The 21,248-nt window shown below is 43.4% G+C and overlaps 1 protein-coding gene across 2 annotated transcripts in view; it reads left to right on the plus strand.

Annotated features, from left to right (window-relative positions):
- Positions 1 to 1,634: 1,634 nt before the first annotated feature.
- Positions 1,635 to 21,248, plus strand: part of LOC113150157 (notch receptor 1) — a 37,066-nt gene continuing 17,452 nt past the window's right edge. For both annotated transcript variants that reach the window (XM_026342548.1, XM_026342549.1), the window contains exons 1-10: positions 1,635 to 1,899; positions 2,627 to 2,708; positions 12,740 to 12,882; positions 13,199 to 13,537; positions 14,630 to 14,752; positions 14,901 to 15,134; positions 15,484 to 15,639; positions 16,079 to 16,264; positions 16,840 to 16,953; positions 19,754 to 19,867. In XM_026342548.1, coding sequence (XP_026198333.1) covers positions 1,842 to 1,899; positions 2,627 to 2,708; positions 12,740 to 12,882; positions 13,199 to 13,537; positions 14,630 to 14,752; positions 14,901 to 15,134; positions 15,484 to 15,639; positions 16,079 to 16,264; positions 16,840 to 16,953; positions 19,754 to 19,867 — 1,549 coding nt within the window. In that variant the 5' untranslated portion in view covers positions 1,635 to 1,841. The remainder of the gene's footprint in view (positions 1,900 to 2,626; positions 2,709 to 12,739; positions 12,883 to 13,198; positions 13,538 to 14,629; positions 14,753 to 14,900; positions 15,135 to 15,483; positions 15,640 to 16,078; positions 16,265 to 16,839; positions 16,954 to 19,753; positions 19,868 to 21,248) is intronic.

The following is a 21,248-nucleotide window of genomic DNA, read 5'->3' on the forward strand; positions in this document are numbered from 1 at the left end:
AAACATACAAAACCACCAAAAGGAACATAAAACAACCACAAAGACACAAAAGTGAAAAATGTGACTCTAAATAAACCTGAGGAGGTACAAAACAGCTACAGTGAGATGCAGAACAAAACCAAAGAGACACAAACCAACCATGAAAAGATTCAAAATGCAGACAAAGGGACTCCGTGAACACTGTAAGCACTCGACGTCCTCCTACTTGCTTTTTCTTGCACTTTCATATGGGACTGTTGATTTTCAAACTTTCATTTACTCTGGTGTTCTTTAAGCCAGCACAAACAAACAAACATCAAACAAACAAACATCCCCTCTCAGGATGAAAGACAATAAGTTACTGTGACAATAACTGCTTCAGTAGTATTATGTCACATAAACCAAAACCCTAACTCATCTCTGATATGATTTAAAGTTTTAATAATACTGGACACATTCTGCCCCTCTTAGGGAGAAAAAACTATATCTTTTCCTTCCAGTCTCTCAAATGCCACATTTATTATTGCAGAATTTTGTTATAAGTGATCATACTTCATAATTCAAAATGAAGATATTCACTGAGATATGAGATGTAAATCCCTTATACAGCTACTTTATTTTCACAGGCTTAGTATTTCCCATGTAACCTCAGCTTTCTGTGTGAAACCAGTGGAGTTACACTGTAATTTAAGAAAGTTTGAATTGGTTTAACAACATCGACATCTATCCCTGTTCTGAGGTTAAGCTCTGTATCAGGAAATCAGCTAAGGAAAGATTAAATTGAGGTGTATTTATTAATTTGTACATCAATAATCAACTGAAACTCATCATTTGCAAACATACAGTTTCATAGTTTCATGCTGTTAAGATCATCTTTAATAGTTATCAATGTGGTGTTTGGAGCTGCTGTTACCTGAGGATAAAATATTGTTTGATTTCTGCAAATGAAGGACAAGGAAACAAAGAGGAGGGCAAACTCTTATCTAACCCCCCAAGCTACTGTTAGAAAAGGTGAAACTATAAACACCTGTATTGTGCTTGGCAGGAGTTACCTGTGAGAAGCTGCTGTGACTGAGCTGATGGAAATCAACTGGTGTTTCTGCTGAGTCTGCAACTGAAAACATGCATAGTGTTTATTTATCAGTGTAGCAGAGCCTGACTGCTACCAGGCATGTTCCCATGCTTTGTCAGGCTGCGGTGCCCTGGTGCAGGAGCACAGGACGTGGGTTCGACTGATGTGACCTTTCAAAGACCCAAACATTAAAATAGATCCCTTGATTAAGTCACTAGTTTGGTGTATATCTATATCAGAAAACAACAAGACCGTGGCAACTGGATAATTTGCAGATGTTTGTGAAATGTAATTACACTTATTTAAATTAAAATATGAAAGGGTGTTTGGGAACAATCACTTATTTAATACTTACTGTTTTTATATATCTCTAAAAAATAAACCTAAATAATGTGATGAAAACTTCTGGAGCAGACTTGTTAATTACCTGTGGGGGGAACAAAACTTGCAGTAGTTCTTTCTGCATCAGGTCTTAAAGTTTGTGACTGTTTATGGACCAACTAGTGTTTAAGTGCATGCGTGTGTGTGTGTGTGTGGACGAATAACGCCCCTCGGTGCGCAGCAGCGAATGGAGACGTGCGTCCCCGCCGAGCCATTTCCAACTCGGCATCCGAAGTGACAACATCTCACGCTCGGAGTTCACAGACGCGCTTTACTTTCACTGTGGATCTACTCAAGGATGAATTGAAACTTGTGGGTTTTTTTTTTTTTTTACCGAGTGGAGACGACCTAACATCGGATCTATGAAAACACCCGCGTGGATTTGTACAAGCATTTTAAACCAGAAGGAATGCATATTTTCTTTGTGAAACTAACTTTGTTGTTGTCGCTGATTGGACCAACACGAGGTGAGTGGCCGGGGGATTCTCACTCTGAGGAGTTTTGCCACTGATGAACTTTTGGAAAGAGCGCAGTAAAGTTTATGTACTTGTTGCATCCACTTTGATTTGAATCGTGTAAAATGAGGTTCAGCATTTCCCCACATGTCCTGACTCCTCTTTGACGTCTCCACAGTTTAAGTTTACATTTACATACAGTCATTTACATTCATTAAGTTTAGTTATAGGCTATAGTTTCATGCACCTGTTAACTATCTCCCCAACTTTGTCATACCATGTTTTCTGCCCTCCCACCATGCAAACTGCATCAATTTACTCTTACGCGTCCAGCAAAACACTTTTCTCACCATTATGTTAACGCATGCGTCTGCAGTTTGGATTCAGTGCAGTGCGCTTTATTTAACATTATAGCAAAGCTGTGTCACTCCCCAAATGGCACATTCTTCTTGGGGGCAGCTGGAGTGCGCCGCTGCCAAACCGGTGTCAAGTCTCCTGCTCGCCACAGAAAACTCCACTTTCAGGCGGCAAGAGTCACACCTAGACGTCACATTTGAGCAGTGCCATTTTCAATGCCCCTGATGGAAACAAAAATTTGGAAGATGCTTTTTTTGTGTGTCACCTGGAATAATAAATATATTGTAATAAACACCAACTGGAAGCAGCCACTGACAGAGTTGCTGAAAAGTTGTGAAAAGTTTTAGCAGAGTGCTGTTGTATTAAATCTTTCCCTCCACAGGCCTAAGATGCTCCATGCTCACGGAGGCATGTTTGAATCAGGGGAAATGTGAAGCAAGTCCAGATGGGAACGGACAGTGCAGGTGAGGTTTTTAAAAAAAATCTGCCTTTCTTTCTCTAACCAATAAAAGACGGCGAATACCTGCACAGTACTGTTTGAAATGCTGTGTTGATTCTGAAGTGACTCACATTTTTGGTTGACATGTGAAGGCTCTAAAAGGTGAGCACCCAAGCCAGTGTTGCTATTTCTGGGAGGCTAATAGTCAGACAGTTGAGACAGAAATGAGTGGACATTGATGAGGACAGGGGTCACTGTGAGAGTGTGTGAGTGTTCCTGCCGCACTCGCTCCTCTGCAGCCAAACTCTTGAAACCCTGAATCTTGTTTTTCTTTTCTTTCACGGCGCGACAGCTGGGGTTGCCAGAAGCTCAGCGACCATTGTTCTCTGCTGCGATTAATTCTGTGTGACTAATCTGGGTGAGGCTTCCCAGAGAGACCCTCAGACCCTGTCCTTTTACCACCCCCCCCTGTCTCCTGGGATTTTGTCCTCTCCTCAATGGCCCTCAGTGCTCTCTCTCTCCCTCTCGCCTTCATTCCCCTGGACAGATGGCAGAGGGTAGATGTTTTCTAACCCAATAAAAATGGGGACAAGTTCTGCATTTTGTCTGTGAAGTACTTCTGAGTTTTGTATTTGGCCACGTTTTCAGTCCAGAAACACCAATAAGCTCCTGTGCCCCTTTTTTGACGATTGCTTTCTTTGCCGTTGGCGTTCTGTCTGTGCCGGCATGAGCAGCACCAGTGTCATCTTACTGTTGGAGCACTCGGTGACCGCTGGATGATTGGGCCGGCCAGGTCAGAGCTCTGAGACTGCAAGACCCAGGCAGCCATCTTGGCACCCTGCCACATCTTAATTTGGTCTGGTTGTATTATTCACCTCTCAATCACTCACTCCCCCCCCCCCACCCTCCACCTTCCCCATATCCTCACTGGGCCACAAAGCCAGCATTGTGTCCCTGCACTGTCCTCTTCCTCAGACTTCTCCAATGAAACATGGAGATGGGCATCTTTGCAGTTTCGAACTTTTGAAGACGATTTCCTATTTTGCTTGTATTTTATCTATTTGCATGTGTTGTGCTAAGTTTCAGTTTGTTGAGCTCTCAGGAGAGAAGTTTTCACTTAATTGTTGTCAGAATTATGAGCTGCCATCAGTCTGTGTTAACGTGGAGGTCAAGTAAGTGGCATTGGATGCTTCAGTTTTATATAGTCTGTCAAAGATGCCTACTTGACATGCCATACCATAAATACCATCTCCTTCTCATATCTGGCCTCCCGGGCCCAGTTGGATGCTCACTGAAGTTTATCTCTGAAGAGCTTCGAGGAGGCCTCTCATTTACTTTAGAGGCTTTGGCAGCAGCGGAGAGCAGTGACAGAGCCGAGTCAATCCAGACCAGGAAAAATAACTCCCAGATTCCAGTGGCACAATGACCAGAATCAAAGCGAGCAGCCTGCTGCGCACACAGAGATGAGAGATGTCGGGCCAGCTCAGGAGGCAAGAAAGCGTGCTGCTGAGAGATCACATACCTTCACTGTTAGTTAGTCGGTGCGATGAGAAAATACAGCTGATTTTCAGACAACCTGTTGATAGCGGGGGCCCACATGATGCAGCATTTTTAGGGTTTTAGGTTAGAAGATAAAGGCCAAGAATGCGAGAAAGAATGTATACTGTATATGGCTGAATTAACTCGCTGTGTTAAAAGAGGTAAAAGGTGTTGCTCTGATCCTGCTGCATGTAAAAAGCTGGAGCTGCAGCTTTAACCTCTTGGGTCATTTAGGATTTGTGTGTGTACACAAGAAGAGTTACAGGAGCTTGACAAAAAAATCCTTTCTCTAGGTCCACTTCCCAGAGCTTTCAGCTGCTATGGTTTTCATCAACAAATTGAGTTTCAATTATGGAGTTTGATCCATTGATGCTGTGGGACCATGAGATGGGGTTGATGTGTCAAACTATCACTGCCTATGAGGTTTCATAGCAACGTTCAACGTTCAACCTAACACAGAAAATCCTACTCATCATAGCAGTTTGGCATTTCAAGGCTCTTTAAAATAACATTCTTATGCTTTTAAAAATGCTTGTACAGTATAATTGTTCTGATTTTCCTGTGACCACTTATTTTTAAATGCTTAAACATGAGATTGTAGATATAAGAGCATACTGTGAGGGCTGTGGTTGGCTGCTTCTCTGTTTGATTAAATATAGCCAGAGATAACAAACAAATTGACTGTATAGATGATTTTTGATGTCATTTATACCTGAGTCATTAATTCCCAGCTGCTATGTTGCAGGAACTGCTACAGTTTACATCCATTTTAATGAAAGTGAGCCCTTGTCTCTCCGGTTCTCGGGGTTCTTCAATGGCATCTCTGTTTGCTCTGGTCAGATGAGCCTATCTTAACCTCCCTCGCACAATCACTCTACACTCCGACCCCTCCCTCCCCACCTCGATTCAGAGGCAGGAAACAGTCTCAGAGTTGCCTGAAGGAAGAAAAGGTGCCGTATCAGATCATATCATCACACAACGAGAAACACACAGTGCGAGGCTTTTATACGGCCGCCGCTGCCGGTGTTTGGTTCCCTTTGGCAGGAGTCCTGCTGGTGAGAGGGCTGATCGGCAGTGTGTTCTGGCTGAATGAAGCAACTTGGTGGTGGGGATCCTCAGCTCGGGATTAGTGATATTTGATCCTGTCTGGTTGGCATATGCCAACACAAATCGCATAAACTTTGATCACAGGTTAAGAGGACAGTCAGCATGTGTGAGTGTGTGTGTACAAAGACACTGGGCATACTCCAAACCACACTTCCTCATTTCTTTTTTTTTTAAGGTTTTGTACTTTCGGCCAGACCACCTGTCTGTGGGTTTTAGTATAACAAGTAAGCAGGACGTGTCCTCACCAACACAGCAGCATGCTCCATAATACCCATGATTACTTGTGGTTTTGCACATTCAGCTCCACACAGAAACAGATTGACTGTGTCTGCCAGGTGCACTTTCAGCTTTTCACTCTCGCTGCCTGACACAAACAAACTCGCAGGATATTTAGGAGAATGGGGTGCGATGCCTTTGTAGTGAAACAGAGCAGCGTGTTCAGTGAAGCAGCAGTTCAGATCGTAGGAATGATACTGTCGGGATTTCTGTAACCCTTTGGAAAAAATGACAGCTCCTTTAAGGGATATGCGCTTAAACACATCTCCACACGAGCTTCAGCCAGGATTGTCTAGAAGGATCAAATGGACACCTTTTTGTTTCATTCAGTAGAAAACTATCCTGTGAAAATATGTATTAAAATAGTCTAAGAATTCAAACTCTGTCCATGGGAGTGCAGAAGAGTTGAAGTATTAAAGTGAGTCAGAGATGGCTGCTAGCACATTCATGTGTACTCACTGCAGACAGGATCTAATAATAGCTGATTTCCTCTTAACAGTCCTCAGAAATTGTTGTATTAACGTTAATAAATGTTCAAAACAGCACAGTCCTGGTTTTGATTTCCAGAGGAGACTGAGGTGGATCAGATAAAGGGACATGTTTGCTCCTCCTCAGAGTGTAAAGTCACTGCATCAACAACCTGAGGGTTCGGTTGCACTGTCAGCTACACCTTCAGGCACCCGTAAAGCCTTTAAGTGGTTCCCAGCGTCGTAAAGTAGGCTGTGGCAGAAGTCATTAGAGCTGCTGTGGCTCTCAAGATATACACACACACATACACACATACACCCTGAATGCTGGTCCCTTGGGGAGCAGGCTCTTTTCCCATGGGCTGTGTCCATAATGCTCCCAAATAAACAGGGTCTCTAATGAAGGCTGCCAGATGTGGGCTGGCCAGGTCAGCCCTCCTGTACGATTAGAGAGGAAGGAAAAGAAGGATGGATGTAAGGAGAGGGAAAGAGGGGCAGTGCTTCCCCTGTAATTTGTGTAGCCAGTGGGGAGTTGGTGGTAACTTTGGTTTCAGTTCCACAACAAACAACAACCCTGTTTTTTTGTGCCAGCTTTTGGTTTTTGCCCAGAGTTATTTTTATTTCAACAGACACTATTTGTATGATTGAAGCTGAACGTAAGTGTGCATTTTACAGTAAGTGTTGATTTTCTCCAGCAGTGGTGGCAGACTTGCCGCTGTGGTTAGCCACTGTAGGCTTCTGGGATGATAACAAGGGAGGGGAGAAAAAGAGAGGGAAGTGTGCAGGAAAGGAACAAGAGAGAGACCCCAGCCCCCCCCTTGGGCAATGCTTTTAAAACAGATCAGACAAGGCTAAAGGGGACTTAGCCCAGGCACAGAACCAAACAGCCAGGAAATGAGAAGTGGTGGTGGAGAGGGGGGAGAGACGAGGGAGGGGCAGCAGAGGTACAAACATGCTCCACTAACACTGTCTGACTCCTGGCTGACAATTCTGTCTCAGTAAAGGCGACACCTGAGAGAGAGAGAGAGAGAGAGACATGGTATAAACCACTAGTTTACTACATCACATTCTTCATGGCTGTGGAAGTCGCATCATGTTCATGTTGTTGCCGCTGCTTTCCATCTTTTTCTGCCAATATCTGAGGGCTGGAAACTTGGCAACACTGCTTTTAATAGAAAAAACAGGCAACGCACTCAGTTAGACTATATGACAGGTTTTACTCAGTCAGGGAAGTCAAACTACTGACTTGTAGAGCGTAATTAATTAATTGGTTAATATGATTGATTATTTTATTAAGCAAATGATTCAATCATCTAAACATTGTCTAGCAGAAAACCCCCTTTTATATCAGATTTAAGCAATCAACAACAAAATCAACACAAAACAAAAGAGGAATGTCTTGCAGCAATAAATTACTGTACTTCCTTATTAGCTGATTACAACAAGTTAATATTCAGATTTTATGTGCAAGTTAATTTTATAGGAAACTATATTAAAATCTTCTTGAACACCTGAAAACTTGTTTGAGAAGTTGTTGTAGTGATGTTCCTGTGTTCCTAGATCACAGTTCACCTCATGAATAGATCAAGAACAAAGTACTGTCCTAAAATAATCCTAATTATGTCATTTAAGACAAGGAACAGACACTGATGGTGTCTCCCACAGAGCTTTACATGGCTTCACAAACAACTGAATAAAAGCACAACCTAATTCACTAAGCTTCTTAAAGTCCACACAGCTGCTAAAATCTGTGGACTCCCTATTTTATTTGTGTACAGTACACATGTGTATCCTACATATTACGTTCAAAGCCGCTGCCTCCATCTGAGTGTGACCTCAGAAAGATGGCAGATGGCAGATTGGCCCAAAACTGAGGAAAGTCCCTTTCACAGTGACGCCTGACCAAGGGTCAGATGTCACCACAACATCTGCTGCAGGCTCGAGCCGCGCTCTCATGCATCCCATCAGTGATGCAGACCTGTTGCCACAGGCTATCGCGGCAGCAATTGAAGAAGAGACGTCCCAGAAGCGAGCGCAGAGGAGAACAATGAGGTCTGCTCGGCGGGGATGACAGAGGAGTTAATAACAGTATCGGCCTTACCGCAGAGATAATTCCACTGCTGTCCTGCAGTTATACGATACATCTCAGACACCTGATATTTGCTCAGCTTCTGATTTGTGCCCCTCTTTTCACGTCTGCTTTATTTACCTTTCCAGCAGCCCAGTTTACCTGCTGCCAGGCCGGCAGATTTCTTCTTGTTGAAGCAGCTGCTTTGCTGTTTGTTTTGACCACAGCCACAACTCCATAAAAGAGTCGTTGAATCTTTTGTCTTGTCCCCTTATTTTATATGTTTGAGCTCTTGTTGAGACAGTTACATTAGATTCCTGTAAAAGCCATTTTATGCCGAGCGTTTATTTGACGGGCTCTTGCCAAGTTAAAGAGCAAACTGTTAGCATTCTTTGTCTAGCGTGTGCTACAGTTGATTTACAGCTGGAGTGTGTTTGGATAGAGCGTCCACGTGCACGGAGGTAAAGGGTGCGGGGGCTCCGTCTGTTTGGCTTTCAGGTCCCGGTGCGAGACGCTCGGCTGTTTGGGCGAGGGCAGGTGCCAGTTTCAGAGTTGGTGTGAGTTTTTTCAGGGGACCATAAAGTGAGGCTGCCAGTGAGCCTCCACTGAGCTTTGTCAGGTAAAAAAAATCAGGACAGGAGACTTTTTAGAGTAAACACCAAAATTCCTCCTGAATTGGCAGCTCCCTTTCTGTCTTTCTTCACTTGAAAACCCAACCAAACCAGTTTCAGTTCCCCTTCAGACTCTTTTGTTTGCCCCTGTGCCTGTGTGTGTTTTTAGATTTTAAGCTTTTCTTTTCTGGCCTCAAACATAACAGACCAGTAAAAAGTTGCAGAGCAGCTAGGAGAGCATTTTGTGGGAGCGAGCAGCAGTCGGTCGAGACTTATAAATTCTAATGTGGTGTCGCACCAGTGAAAAGAAGCAGGGGTGGATGAAGGGTGTAGGAGAAAGTGGCTGAGGGGGTTTGGCGGCAAAGAAGGTGCACAGAAAGGAGCAAGTGGATGCCATACAAAGAAGATTCAGGAAATATTTTTTTGGAAACAGATAGAAAAAGAAAGAGAAGGTGGAACAGCTGAATGTGACCGGTCTGTGGTCGGCTCTGAATAGAAAAACGATGGGCCCGCTCATTTTCTCTTCCTCTCTCTCTCTCCTCATTTCTCTGTTGAGTAGCTAGAGAAAGAGGGGGTGGGGGGTGGGAAGCCATTCAGATGCCAACACTGTAAAAAATGTCCGCCTTCAAGACTGGTCAGCCGGATTTTTGGAAATATAATTGATTAGTTTTTCTATTTATTCTTTAAATTAATTGTTTCTTTGTAGATAGACGACCTATTCTATCGTATTTATCATTATCAAAATGACTATTTCAGAATTGATGATAAATTAAGAAGCTTATTTTTTTGCAGTGCACGGCCCTTGTCTGTGTAGAGGCTTGAGAACAGTAGTATGATGAGGTGCCCTGGAGAGGAAGGAGGCAGAGTGCTGGGATAAGGGATAAGGGAGGAGGAGGAGGAGGAGGAGGAGGGGGTGAATGGCTGGAGCAGCAGCTGCTGTCTCCTCATTAACATGCGCACCTGCTCCCTGCGGCCTTTCTCCAGCAAGCTCGTGTGGCGCCTCACGACCTCAGCACTCGCCACTGCTGGAGCTTAACTGGACTGGCCTTCTAGCAGTCAGATCTGCAGTGAACCCCCTTCCTGCACTACACACACACACACACACACACACACACACACACACACACACACACACACACACACACACACATCCTGGATAGTTTCACTGATCTCCAAAGAATCAGTTCATTTAGCTTTGACTTGATTGTTAATGTTTGTGAGTTACATAAACATACTAATGTTGCACAAGGAGATTCTCATATCCCAGCTTCAAAACTGGCTCAATCATTTATTTTCTTTGCAATGCTATTATACAAAACATTAAAACAGGACACATGCACATGCCCATAAACAAGGGCATCACTGTGCATATTTAAAAAAGTGAATGCTATCCCATACTAATGCACCTGGGTAAGTTAAAAAAAAAAAAAGGTAAAGCACAAAAGGTAAAAACAGTAGAATCATCACATCTCACAGATAATATTTCTTTAGAAAATACTACATTAGGCTTCTCTAGTCTATACCTCTCTAGATTAAATTTGATCATTGTGATCCACATTTGCAGGAAGCGCTTGCTTGATGAGTGTGTGTGTGTGTGTGTTTGGTAGTGTTTGTGACTTCAGTGAAGATAATACAGATTCAGTCAGTACCAGTATCAGATGCTGCATGAATCAAGAGGTTTGAGGCTAAGTCTTGATTGACCCTAATGACTCAATGAAACCAGGCTAAGTGAACCTCTAAGGTACCACTCTCTGCTCTCGATGTGGTGACCACTACTGTTTGTGCAGCGGGCAGCCTAGTATGTGATGTTTTCTTTTCTTGGCCACAGTCCTCTTTGCCACAGGCTGCCTAATCCCCTGAGAGGGAGACCCTGTCTAAACACACGCCTGTCCCTACAGAGGGGCCATGGCTTGGCCCCCACACAAACACACTCACACACACACACACAAACACACACACACACACACTGGACCCCCTGGGAATGTTTGAGGATGTAGTTCAGCCCCCGAGGGCTAACAGACTTGCTGGCTCTGGTCAGGTATTTCAGAGTGTTGTTGGGTTTTAATGTTGTGGCAGGGCGACTTTGATGTCAGGCAGGATGTTTAGTGCACAATATTTCTTTCAAGTTTCGGTGTGAAAGTTAAATATGACCACATTCAAAGAGAACCGTTGTTTGTCAAGGTTGTTCCCCAAAAAACAAAAACAACAAAAGCTTAAAAATATAGATTTTATATATAATTTCATGTTTATGGAATTCTCCTCTGTGCAGGAATTCACTTTTCAGAAATCTTTCATGTTTCTTGACAGAGGTTGCACCACAGTCCCTTCCGTTTCATCCTCTTCCCATCCCTCTTGTCTGGTGCTGGAGCAAATCCTCTCTGGGGAGGGAAAAATAACGAGCAATGAGGTGGTGGCACACTGCTTTGAAGTTGCCATAATGTTGGCTTACAGCTCAAACACTCAACACACACACCCCACATAGATGTAGCCTTGTCCTCGGGATGAATGAGCGCTGACAAATGGGTCGGACGGATTAGGAAGAAGAATTCCAAATACCACTGATTTTTTTTTTTTTGTTCTGCGCTCCAGTACTATTGAGAAGATGCTTTGTTTTGGGGATGACCAAGCCTCCTTGGCCACCCAGCTTTGTCGACAACAGTATTGAATCTCTGAAGGTGATGAATACAGGGATGTGGGAGTAGGGAGGGTCTAATGTAGTAGGTGTGCAGAAATGCTCGGCTTTTTGGTACTGACCAAGAGATGTTTGTAGTACAATGTGTGTTAAAACAAAGTGCCGACTGTCTTGTCCTGTCCTACAAAAAGTGTTCAAGTATTTTACATAACAGATTGTTTAAATCAATCAGTTATTGAATTGTGCAGCAATAACATTTCAAATCTAAAAGCTGCAGATTTAGAATTGACTGACCATGACCTACTGTATTCTCTGTGGATTTGCATTCAATTGTAGATGGAAACGTGAAAGATCCTGTGCGTAATCTTCACGCACAATCTTCCTGTGTCTGTATGCGTATGTGTAAAAGACTTCAGACTGTGTCGGTGTGACTATGCTCCCGTGTGTGTGGCCGCTTTGTTGAGCCGTGCATATCCTCAGGGGACCCCCTCTCATTGTAATTGTAAATGTGTGAATGTGTCCCTGTGATCTGCAGCAGCTCTCTCTCTCCTCTCTCTGTTCTTCTCTCTCTCTTCTTCTCTCTCTGGGAACTTGTTCGGTGGGGTCCAAGCAGCATTTATGGCTCAGACACAACCTGTGAGAAACATCACAGGAGTTTGTCCCCCTCCTTCCTCTGTTCAGACCACTCAGTTTTACAGCTTCAAACACATTGTCCGCAGGGAGGGGGCTGAAAGACTAATGTCACGTTTAAAGAATAGGTTCTCATGGCCGTGCTGCCGTGTTGTAAAGATAGCAGGACGTGACCATCTTTAAGAGAAATGGATTGTTACTGTTCCCCTATTGGTGAAGGCTATTACCCAGGCTGCTGATTTATAAGCACTGTAGTGCACAAAGGGGTGACCCTTGCTAGTCACAAGTTTGAGTGCTTGGTCAGTGTTGAGCTGAAACAGATTGGATTGCTGAAAATGGTGTTTGGGAATTCCCTTTGACTGGTCACACTCTTTGTAATGCTAATTTTAAATGAGGGAAATAAAGGGTAGACATTTATCAGCAGACCTTTGTATATTGCAGATAGATTTTTGCAGTCATATTGTGTTGTAGTTGCTGATCAGAGCTGATTTAAAGTATATTGTTGTTTTTTTGGGATCAAGATCAAGATAAAGAAGCTTTAAAGTTTTTAAAATCTTTTTTTGATATTTAAAGCAGAAACTTGTCTGTAGTTGAGAAACGAAAGTGAGATGAAAGGACCTTTCACAACAGGAGTTGACCTCCGTCTATGAGAATGTGTCCTGCTCATTCCTCATCTGCCAACGGCTGCAAAAAATGTTCCTAACCTCTCTATTTGTCTTTTCTCAGGTGCCAGGATGGATTCTTAGGAAACAGGTGCCAGTTTATTGACCCCTGCAAGAACCTGCCATGCATGAATGGTGGCACGTGTCGTGCTGAGTCCAGGGGCAACACAGTGGGCTACAAGTGCCGCTGTCCACCTGGATGGTCAGGTAAAGCACAACAATGTCTAGTACTGTGATGACAGCAGAGCACTAGTTTCTAACTTGGACTTGGAAGATTATAAATGCAATAGAGAAATAGAAAAAAAATACAGAAAAGCATACAGACCTTCCTCCAAAGTACCCATGTTAACAAGTTACCCATGAAGATAAGTTTCAGTCATTTATCTATGGTTCATCTTTGATGAACTCTACATACATTTTGTGATCTTAGGAATTTTCCGTCCAGTTATGTGATGGTTTATGTTTTTTTTTAAAGATGAGAAACCTCAAAATTCACTAAAACATAATAACTCCCTGCCCACAGGTAAACAGTGCAACCAACCTGACCCCTGTGGCTCAAACCCATGTGCTAACGGTGGCCAGTGCTCCAATACTGACTCCCAGTTCGTCTGTACCTGCACACAATTTTTCTATGGAAAGACCTGCCGGCAGGATGTCAATGAGTGCGATGCAAACCCATCGCCCTGCAAGAACGGCGGTTTGTGCATCAATGAGGTCGGTGGGTATCGATGCCAGTGTCCTCAGGAGTACACGGGCAAGCACTGCGAGAGCCGCTACCTTCCTTGCAACCCTTCGCCCTGTCTTAATGGAGGCACCTGCATCCAGAAGGGAGAGACCAGCTATGAATGCTCCTGTGTTCCAGGTAGGGTCATACCTCTTTATCCATGATTGAGGAGTTATATTAGAGCAGATTTAGAATTAAAGTTCAACTTTGTTTTTTAAAAAGTCAGTTTTAGAAAAAGATTCTCTTCAGTTAATGTTAGGTTATTCGTTTCTAAATACAGAGTCTGTCACGTGGAATATAAATATCAGTGCCTGCTAGCTTATGGTTAAGAGATGATGTCATTTAAGGCAGGGCTGTTCCTGCTCATGTCGCGTACTGTATGTGTGTGTGCGCATGTGTGTGTTTCTGCTTTGGTGTGTACAGTGTGTGAACTAGGCAGAGCAGGAAGGCTTTGGGGCTTATCATAAGGAAATGGTCAAAGGACAACATCCTTTTCACATAGCAGAGTGAAGCAGAGCTTGCTGGGAATGTAGAGGTGCACATACCTCATCAACTCGGCACAAACTACTTTGCCTTGTTCTTGTCTGTTTCCACTGAGTGCAGAGCCTCTATTCCTTCTTATCATAACAAGACATGACTTGGTGTAACATGAATAAAACAGGATCAAAAAGACAGGTCACCACAACTGTATGGTCAATAATACGATATGACCCTTAGTTTATTGTGCAAATGCAAATAGAGACACATGCACACACACACACACACACGTGCAGACAGCTGAAAAGCCTATAAAGAGTGAAAGCATAGCAACAGTTGTCGTTATTAGCCGTGTGAAGTCAGAAGTCCGTTTTTATAAAGATACCAGAAAGACTCCTGGCAGTGGCAGTGATGACTTGTACTGGTTTTGACTTTCACTTTATATTATGCAAGCTGCCACTTGTACAGTCCAGCGGTTGCCTCTTGTGTAACTGTATAGCAAGAGGGGATGTTATTACATGGAGAGGTTGCCACAGACCTCAAGAGGGTACAGCTGCCTTATTTCTTGGAAGGAAAAAGACAGTTGACCACATTCAACTGTAGTGAAGTTTCACTTCCTTTGTTGTAGACTGGAGAATGTTGTTTTCGAACCGGGAGACATTTAAAGCCGTCACAAGCAGAAAAGTAAAACAAAGCCAACACACACTGTAACACATGTATTATGTCTTAATTACATTCCTTTATTTGTTTCAGGTTTTACTGGAAAAAACTGCAACCACAACATTGACGACTGTCCAGGTCATGAGTGCCAGAATGGAGGAACGTGCGTGGATGGAGTGAATACGTACAACTGCCAGTGTAGACCAGAGTTTACAGGTTTGTGTATTCCAGCACTTGTGCCTATGCTCTTTGTTCGTTAAGGAGCTAACGTTGACTTTATAAAAATAGCTTGGCATATAGGAAGAGTGTTTTAAGATATATAAAAGGTTAAAAAATAATCCCCTGAACCCTGGATCCTACACAGGTCAGCTCTGCACAGAGGATGTTGATGAGTGTCAGCTGATGCCCAACGCCTGCCAAAATGGCGGCACGTGCCACAACACCTACGGCAGCTACCAGTGTGTGTGCGTGAACGGCTGGACCGGGGACGACTGCAGTGAGAATATTGATGACTGTGCGAGCGCTGCTTGCCACCAGGGGTCCACCTGTCATGACCGGGTAGCTTCTTTTTACTGCGAATGCCCCCACGGCCGCACAGGTACACATTTATTTGTATTTTTTTGCAATTCGGCGTCTGTGCTAATGCTGTACCATAAAGGGGAATCAGATTTGTTTTAAGTTTCTGTAGGCATTTGATTGTGAGGATCACTATGGGTGCTGGACAGTTAATGTTTGCAGATACATTGATAAACAAGTCAAACAAAATATAGGTTTTTGTGCTGCCTGTAAATGCGACATATGGGGTACACTGTTCCCAAATCAGCTTACCTTAGCATGTCATTCCAACTTTTTATTTAGGTCTTGTACTTTAAGGGCGGTAGCAGTGCATGAGAGCAAAAATAATGGGATTAAGCTAAGTTCAACTGACAGTATATACCCTGCACCAGGTCTCCTGTGCCAGCTGGACGATGCCTGCATCAGCAACCCATGTCAGAGGGGCTCCAACTGTGACACCAACCCTGTCAGCGGAAATCACTTATGTACCTGCCCCTCTGGATACGTTGGTGCTTCCTGTGATCAGGATGTTGACGAGTGCTCGCTGGGTAAGAACTCGTATTATCTGACCTGCCAACTCTTTGACATTCGTCTGGTTTGAACGTTTAAATCTGACTTATTGAAGACACATGTCAGCTGTACTGAATCCAATAATTTAACTACTGGTACACTCAAGAAAGCTTCAGTCCTAACATATGCATTCGTAGCTCTTTTATACAAGCCTAAATACGAGCTCATTCTTTCCTGTAATTGTGGGCGTTTCAGTGCCCATAATTGTGGCCATAATCGCAGTAAATAACACGCTCAGGGGTATTATTGCTGTAATCATACAAAAGTTGAGGCTTTGGTTTTGGCTTCATCAAACAACACTAAACAACACACATCATCTTATTGTCATGTCTTTACAGTTGAATTGCTCCTTGTTAGGTTTTCTAACTGCACAAAAGCCCGTCAAAGTAAATTAAAGATGTTCATCTGTTTCAACAGGTTCCAACCCATGTGAGCATGCAGGGAAGTGCATAAACACCAAGGGTTCATTCCAGTGTAAGTGCCAGCAGGGTTATGTGGGGCCGCGCTGTGAGCTGGACATAAACGAGTGCAAGTCGAACCCCTGTAAGAACGAAGCCACCTGCCTGGACCAGATAGGAAACTTCCACTGTATCTGCATGCCAGGTGAGATGCTCGGTTTAGAGTTCAGCCATCACAGTTTGTCCAGAACATCTGCAGGAGTTGAACCATCTCTAATGACTTTGAACACTTTCTCTCTGTGCTTGTTCACACCTAAACTTAAGTGGAAATCTAGTTTTTATATCAGAACATTAGCTTTGGAGGGCATCAGTAAAAGGATCACCCTATCTCCTAATAATAATAATAATAATTTAATTGGTTGTATAAATATGAGGTAAGGACAAGGACAATACTAACAAAAAGCAGGAGCTCATTGAAAATACTTTTGTTTTAATTTATAAAGATGTCTTGTGCAGTTGAGTGAGCATGATAGTTACAGCTATGCATATGAACTTATTTGTGATCGCAAACTGAATATCTAGCGGATAAAGGATAAAACAAGCAAAGTAATGACATTATGGTCATTTCTGACATTATTTAAGAAAATACTAGTCCCACTCCTATACGTGTAGCCACTTTGAATCAGTTACAGTATATTATAGCAGTGTGAAAATGCCTCTCACTGTGTCTCTGTCTAACCAATCTATCTCCCTCCTGGTCCTCCCATGCTAATTGGCCAGGCTACGAGGGAAAGTTGTGCGAGATCGATACAGACGAGTGCGCCAGCAGCCCCTGCCTGAACAACGGCAAGTGTATTGACAAGATCAACTCCTTCCACTGCCAGTGCCCCACAGGTGAGGCTGCCGTAGTGCTGCAAAAGAGGGGGAGGAGGATGAAGGGAGGGGGAGGAGGCACGGGGCCAGGGGGCACACAGGTCAATCTCGCTCTCTCTCTACCTTTTTCCCTCTCTTTTCCTCTCAAACACAAACACATGCACACACACAAACACCTCTATGGACGGGCACTAATCCTAGCCCTGAGGCAGGCTTCCGCAGGCCCGGGTTACACAGAATGAACGCAGCAGTCGAGGAGGAGAGAAAAAAAAAATCTATATGGAGAAACTAGAGGAAGTTCGAACTTTTTAAACAAGTTTCGTTTCACTTTACAAAGTCTGATGATTGAGCAGAAACGTGTGGTTCTAAACAAGACTTTTGATTGTGACTGAGAGCTAATAATAGCAGGCAGAGCTACTACTGTACTTGAGAAAAGGACATTTTCTGTGTTGCAGAAGCAAGAACTTTAGTCATTTTGTCTATTTTAAGGGGAGTGAGTTGTTCTGCTGCAGCTTTCTTATCCAGAAATACCATTGGAGTTACACTATTTAGACAAGAGGTACTGATGTTTTGTTCAGGGGTAAAGGAATGCAACTATTGAATCTTGGATGGAGAAAAAAAGAAGGAGGAAGAAAGGTTCTTCAAACTCCCCAAATGTGTTTTTTTGTTTTGCATTCTTTCAGCGGGATCATTGAGGTGGAAGTGATTTTTTTTTTTTCTTTTTTGGGAGAAAAATAGCAAAGCTCTGAGTCGGGTGGATCAAAGGCAGCCTGGGTGGAGAGAGGCAGGATTCTTCCTGTTGAGAGAAAAAGAAAAGGAAGGAGAAAAGACAGAAGGAAAGAAAGAAATAAAAAAAGAAATACCAACAAGGAAGCTTTGGAATTAATAGAGAGAGGTACGAGAGTGAGCACAAGAGCTTAACGTCTGAGAAAACTGCATGTGTGACAGTGGGAGGGTTATGTGAGGATGCAGCACAAAGTGGCCGCGGTAAAAGTGTTTTTTTTGGCAAGGGTGGATGGAGCGGTGGTGGTGGTTGGGAGGGGGCTTGAGACGCACAGACCGTTATGCTGAAACAGGAACGGAGGGGTGCAGAAAGAGGAGGGGCTTTAACCGCCCTGCTTGAGATGTAAATTTGTCCCTGTTGCAAGCCAGGCCCGAGGCGAGGGTCCCCTCTTTTCATTTCTGTACATAGAATAGCCATGGAAACCCCACTGAGAGCCATTGAAATGTCTGATTCCAGCAGTCTGGGTATAAATCCCATCGTGTGTGTCTGTGTGTCCCAGTACATGCTTGAATTGTACTGCCACTTCACCTTCACCGTTTCTGCTTCATCTTTTATATGCATGGTTGTGCATCTATGTAAGAATTATTTTCATGGAGGCTGTTTTAGACTTTTTGATGCAATCAGCAGTGTTTTGTGGGCCACTGTAACTGAACTGGGAAGAAGCTTTGCGTCCTGCTAAATAAACACTCAATTTGTACCACTGAGGTTTGTTCCAGCTTTTTTTCCTACTGCTGGAAACTGGCAGCTTTGCTAAGAGAAGAGACTGGTGCTGTTTTCCGGCCTCCGTCTGCACAGCAGATCTTCCACTTTTAGATTATTTAATTTCTTCTGGATGATGCAGACCGTTTTGTCGATTCAGTAGTTTATGGGTGGTCCGCATTACGTTTGTGAGACTAGGCTGGTTGTGTAGTGCCAACATCCTGTGATGTCTCATACTTTATAGAGTACAAATCTTACACAAATCATCTCTTTGTGGCTTATAAATGCACCATGTACACAAGCTATGCTCATACTTATAAAGGACTTCAGTTACAAAATAATCAGAGGCTCAAAGAAAGAAAAAGTAGATTAAATGTGGTAAATCTGTCTTTGCTGAGAATCAAAGTTTACAGAATTTACATAGATATTTGTGTAAAAAAGTAAAAAAACGTGTGCATGTTTCCACTGTCTCTGTGTTGCAGTCTTCATGTTCATGCATTTTGCTTGTAGCCAGGTCAGAAAACCGTGATAGGTTTTTGTCCCATGAGAGAAATAAGCTTGCCACCAATGCACAAATACTTCCTCACCGGATTAGCCACGACTGAGTCTGTCTTTTTAGCTAAAACCACCTGTGTGTTCCTGCACTGAGGTGGGACGGGGAATTAAGACTTTATCTCTTCATCAGACAACATCATTCTAGTCCTTGGATTGTATCGTCATGTGACAGAGGAGACGAGAATGAAATATCTGGGATGAGAATTACTCCGGAAAAAAGGAGAGAGTCTGCTGGTAGATTTTGAATGACATGGAGTTTGAATAGTGGAGGGTCAAAGGTCAAGGTGGCTCTTTTTAGAGGCGGGTAGGGAGTGGAGGGGGTAGTGGAGAAGGGTTGAAAGCAAGACAGGAGAAAACGCTTTTTGATGGAAAAGTTTTACGGGACAAAGGAGGCAACAGGCTCAGTTTGGCGTTGGGTTGAGCAGACAGGCCCTCCTTTGTTTCTCACCCCTCGGTCAGGAGGCCTTGTAAGTTTCATTCTTCCCTCATTTCTTTCCCTCTATCCCTCCCCCTACTCTAAATGAATCGGTCCCCCCACTTTCCCTTCTCTTTTTGGAGTTGTGCTGTAAAGAAGTGAAAGGAAAAAAAGAAAGCTTGTAGTGTTGCACAGTTGTTAATTAACATGCAGATTTCTGATTTGTTGAGAGTTCTTCTACGACCGAGCTCAGGATTATGAGTGGGTCTAATTTGAAATGGTAAACACAGTAGCCACGTCTGCACACACACACATCCCCTCGTTTACACACACATGCACACAATAACACCCTCTTGTTGTTTTTTCAGGCTTCACTGGAAACCTCTGCCAGATAGACATCGACGAGTGCGCCAGCACGCCGTGCAAAAATGGCGCCAAGTGCACAGACGGACCCAACAAGTACACCTGCGAGTGCACTGAAGGTATGCAACCTTTGACAAAAACTTAAAATAGAAAACATTTGAAATTAGAGAGTAAAACATTAGAAAATGAAAAAGTAAAACATTATAAAGACAATTTACCTACAGTGCAGCCAGAAAGTATTTACTGCACTTAGCTTTTTCCACATTTCATTATGTTACAGCCTTTTTCCAAAATGCAGTAAATTCCTTATTTTCCTCAGAATTCTACAAACAATACCTCATAATGACAACGTGAAATAAGTTTGTTTGAAAAAAACAAACAAAAAAGAATCACATGTATATAAGTGTTCAGAGTCTTTGCTCAATACTTTGTTGAAGCATTTTTAGCACCAATTACAGCCTTAAGTCTTTTTTAATATGATGCTACAAGCTTTTCACACCTATTTTTGAGCAGTTTCTCTTCTTCTTTGCACTACCCCTCGAGCTACATTAGATGGATGGGGAGCGTCCGTGCACAGCCATTTTCAGATCTCTTTAGAGATATTTCAGTTGGGTTCAAGTCGGGGCTCCGGCTGGGCCACTCAGGGACTTACACAGAGTTGTCCTGTAGTCACTCCTTTGTTATCTTGGCTGTGTGTTTAGGGTTGTTGTCCTGTTGAAAGATGAACCTTTGCCTAAGTCTGAGGTGCAGAGTGCTCTGAAATCACCAAGGATGTCTCTGCACATTGCTGCATTCATCTTTTACCTTAATCCTGACTAGTTTCTAGGTTACTGCTGCTCCCCATATCATGATTATGATGCTGCCACCACCATGGTTCACTGTAGGAATGGTATTGAACAGGTGGTGAGAGGTGCTTCGTTTCCTTCAGACTTGATGCTTGGCATTCATGCTTAAGAGTTCAAACTTTGCTTCATCAGACCAGTGAGTCTTCTTTGAGAGTCCTTCAGGTGCTTTTTGGCAAACTCTAGACAGGCTGTCATGTGCCTTTTACTGAGGAGTGGTTTCCATCTGGCCGCTCTACCACTTAAGCCTGATTGGTGGAGTGCTGCAGAGATGGTTGTTGTTCTGGAAGGTTCTCCTCTCTGCACAGAAAAATGCGGGAGCTCTTCCAGAGCGACCATCGGGTTCTTGATCACCTCCCAGACTAAAGCCCGTCTCTCTCAATCACTCCAGGAAGAGTCCTTGTGGAACTAAACTCCATTTACGGATGATAGAGCCCACTGTGCTGATTGGGATTTTCAATGCTGCAGAAAATTTTCTGTACCCTTCCGCACATCTGTGCCTCAATACAATCCTGTCTCAGAGGTCTTCAGACAATTCCTTGTACTTCATGGATTGTTTTGTGCTTTGACAGGCACTGTTAACTGTGGGACTGAGGTGTATTCCTTTCCAAATCCTGACCAAAGACCTGAATTTCCCACAGCTGGACTCAAGCAAGTT

Source organism: Anabas testudineus, chromosome 9 (assembly GCF_900324465.2).
Source record: "Anabas testudineus chromosome 9, fAnaTes1.2, whole genome shotgun sequence".
Classification (NCBI taxonomy): domain Eukaryota; kingdom Metazoa; phylum Chordata; class Actinopteri; order Anabantiformes; family Anabantidae; genus Anabas; species Anabas testudineus.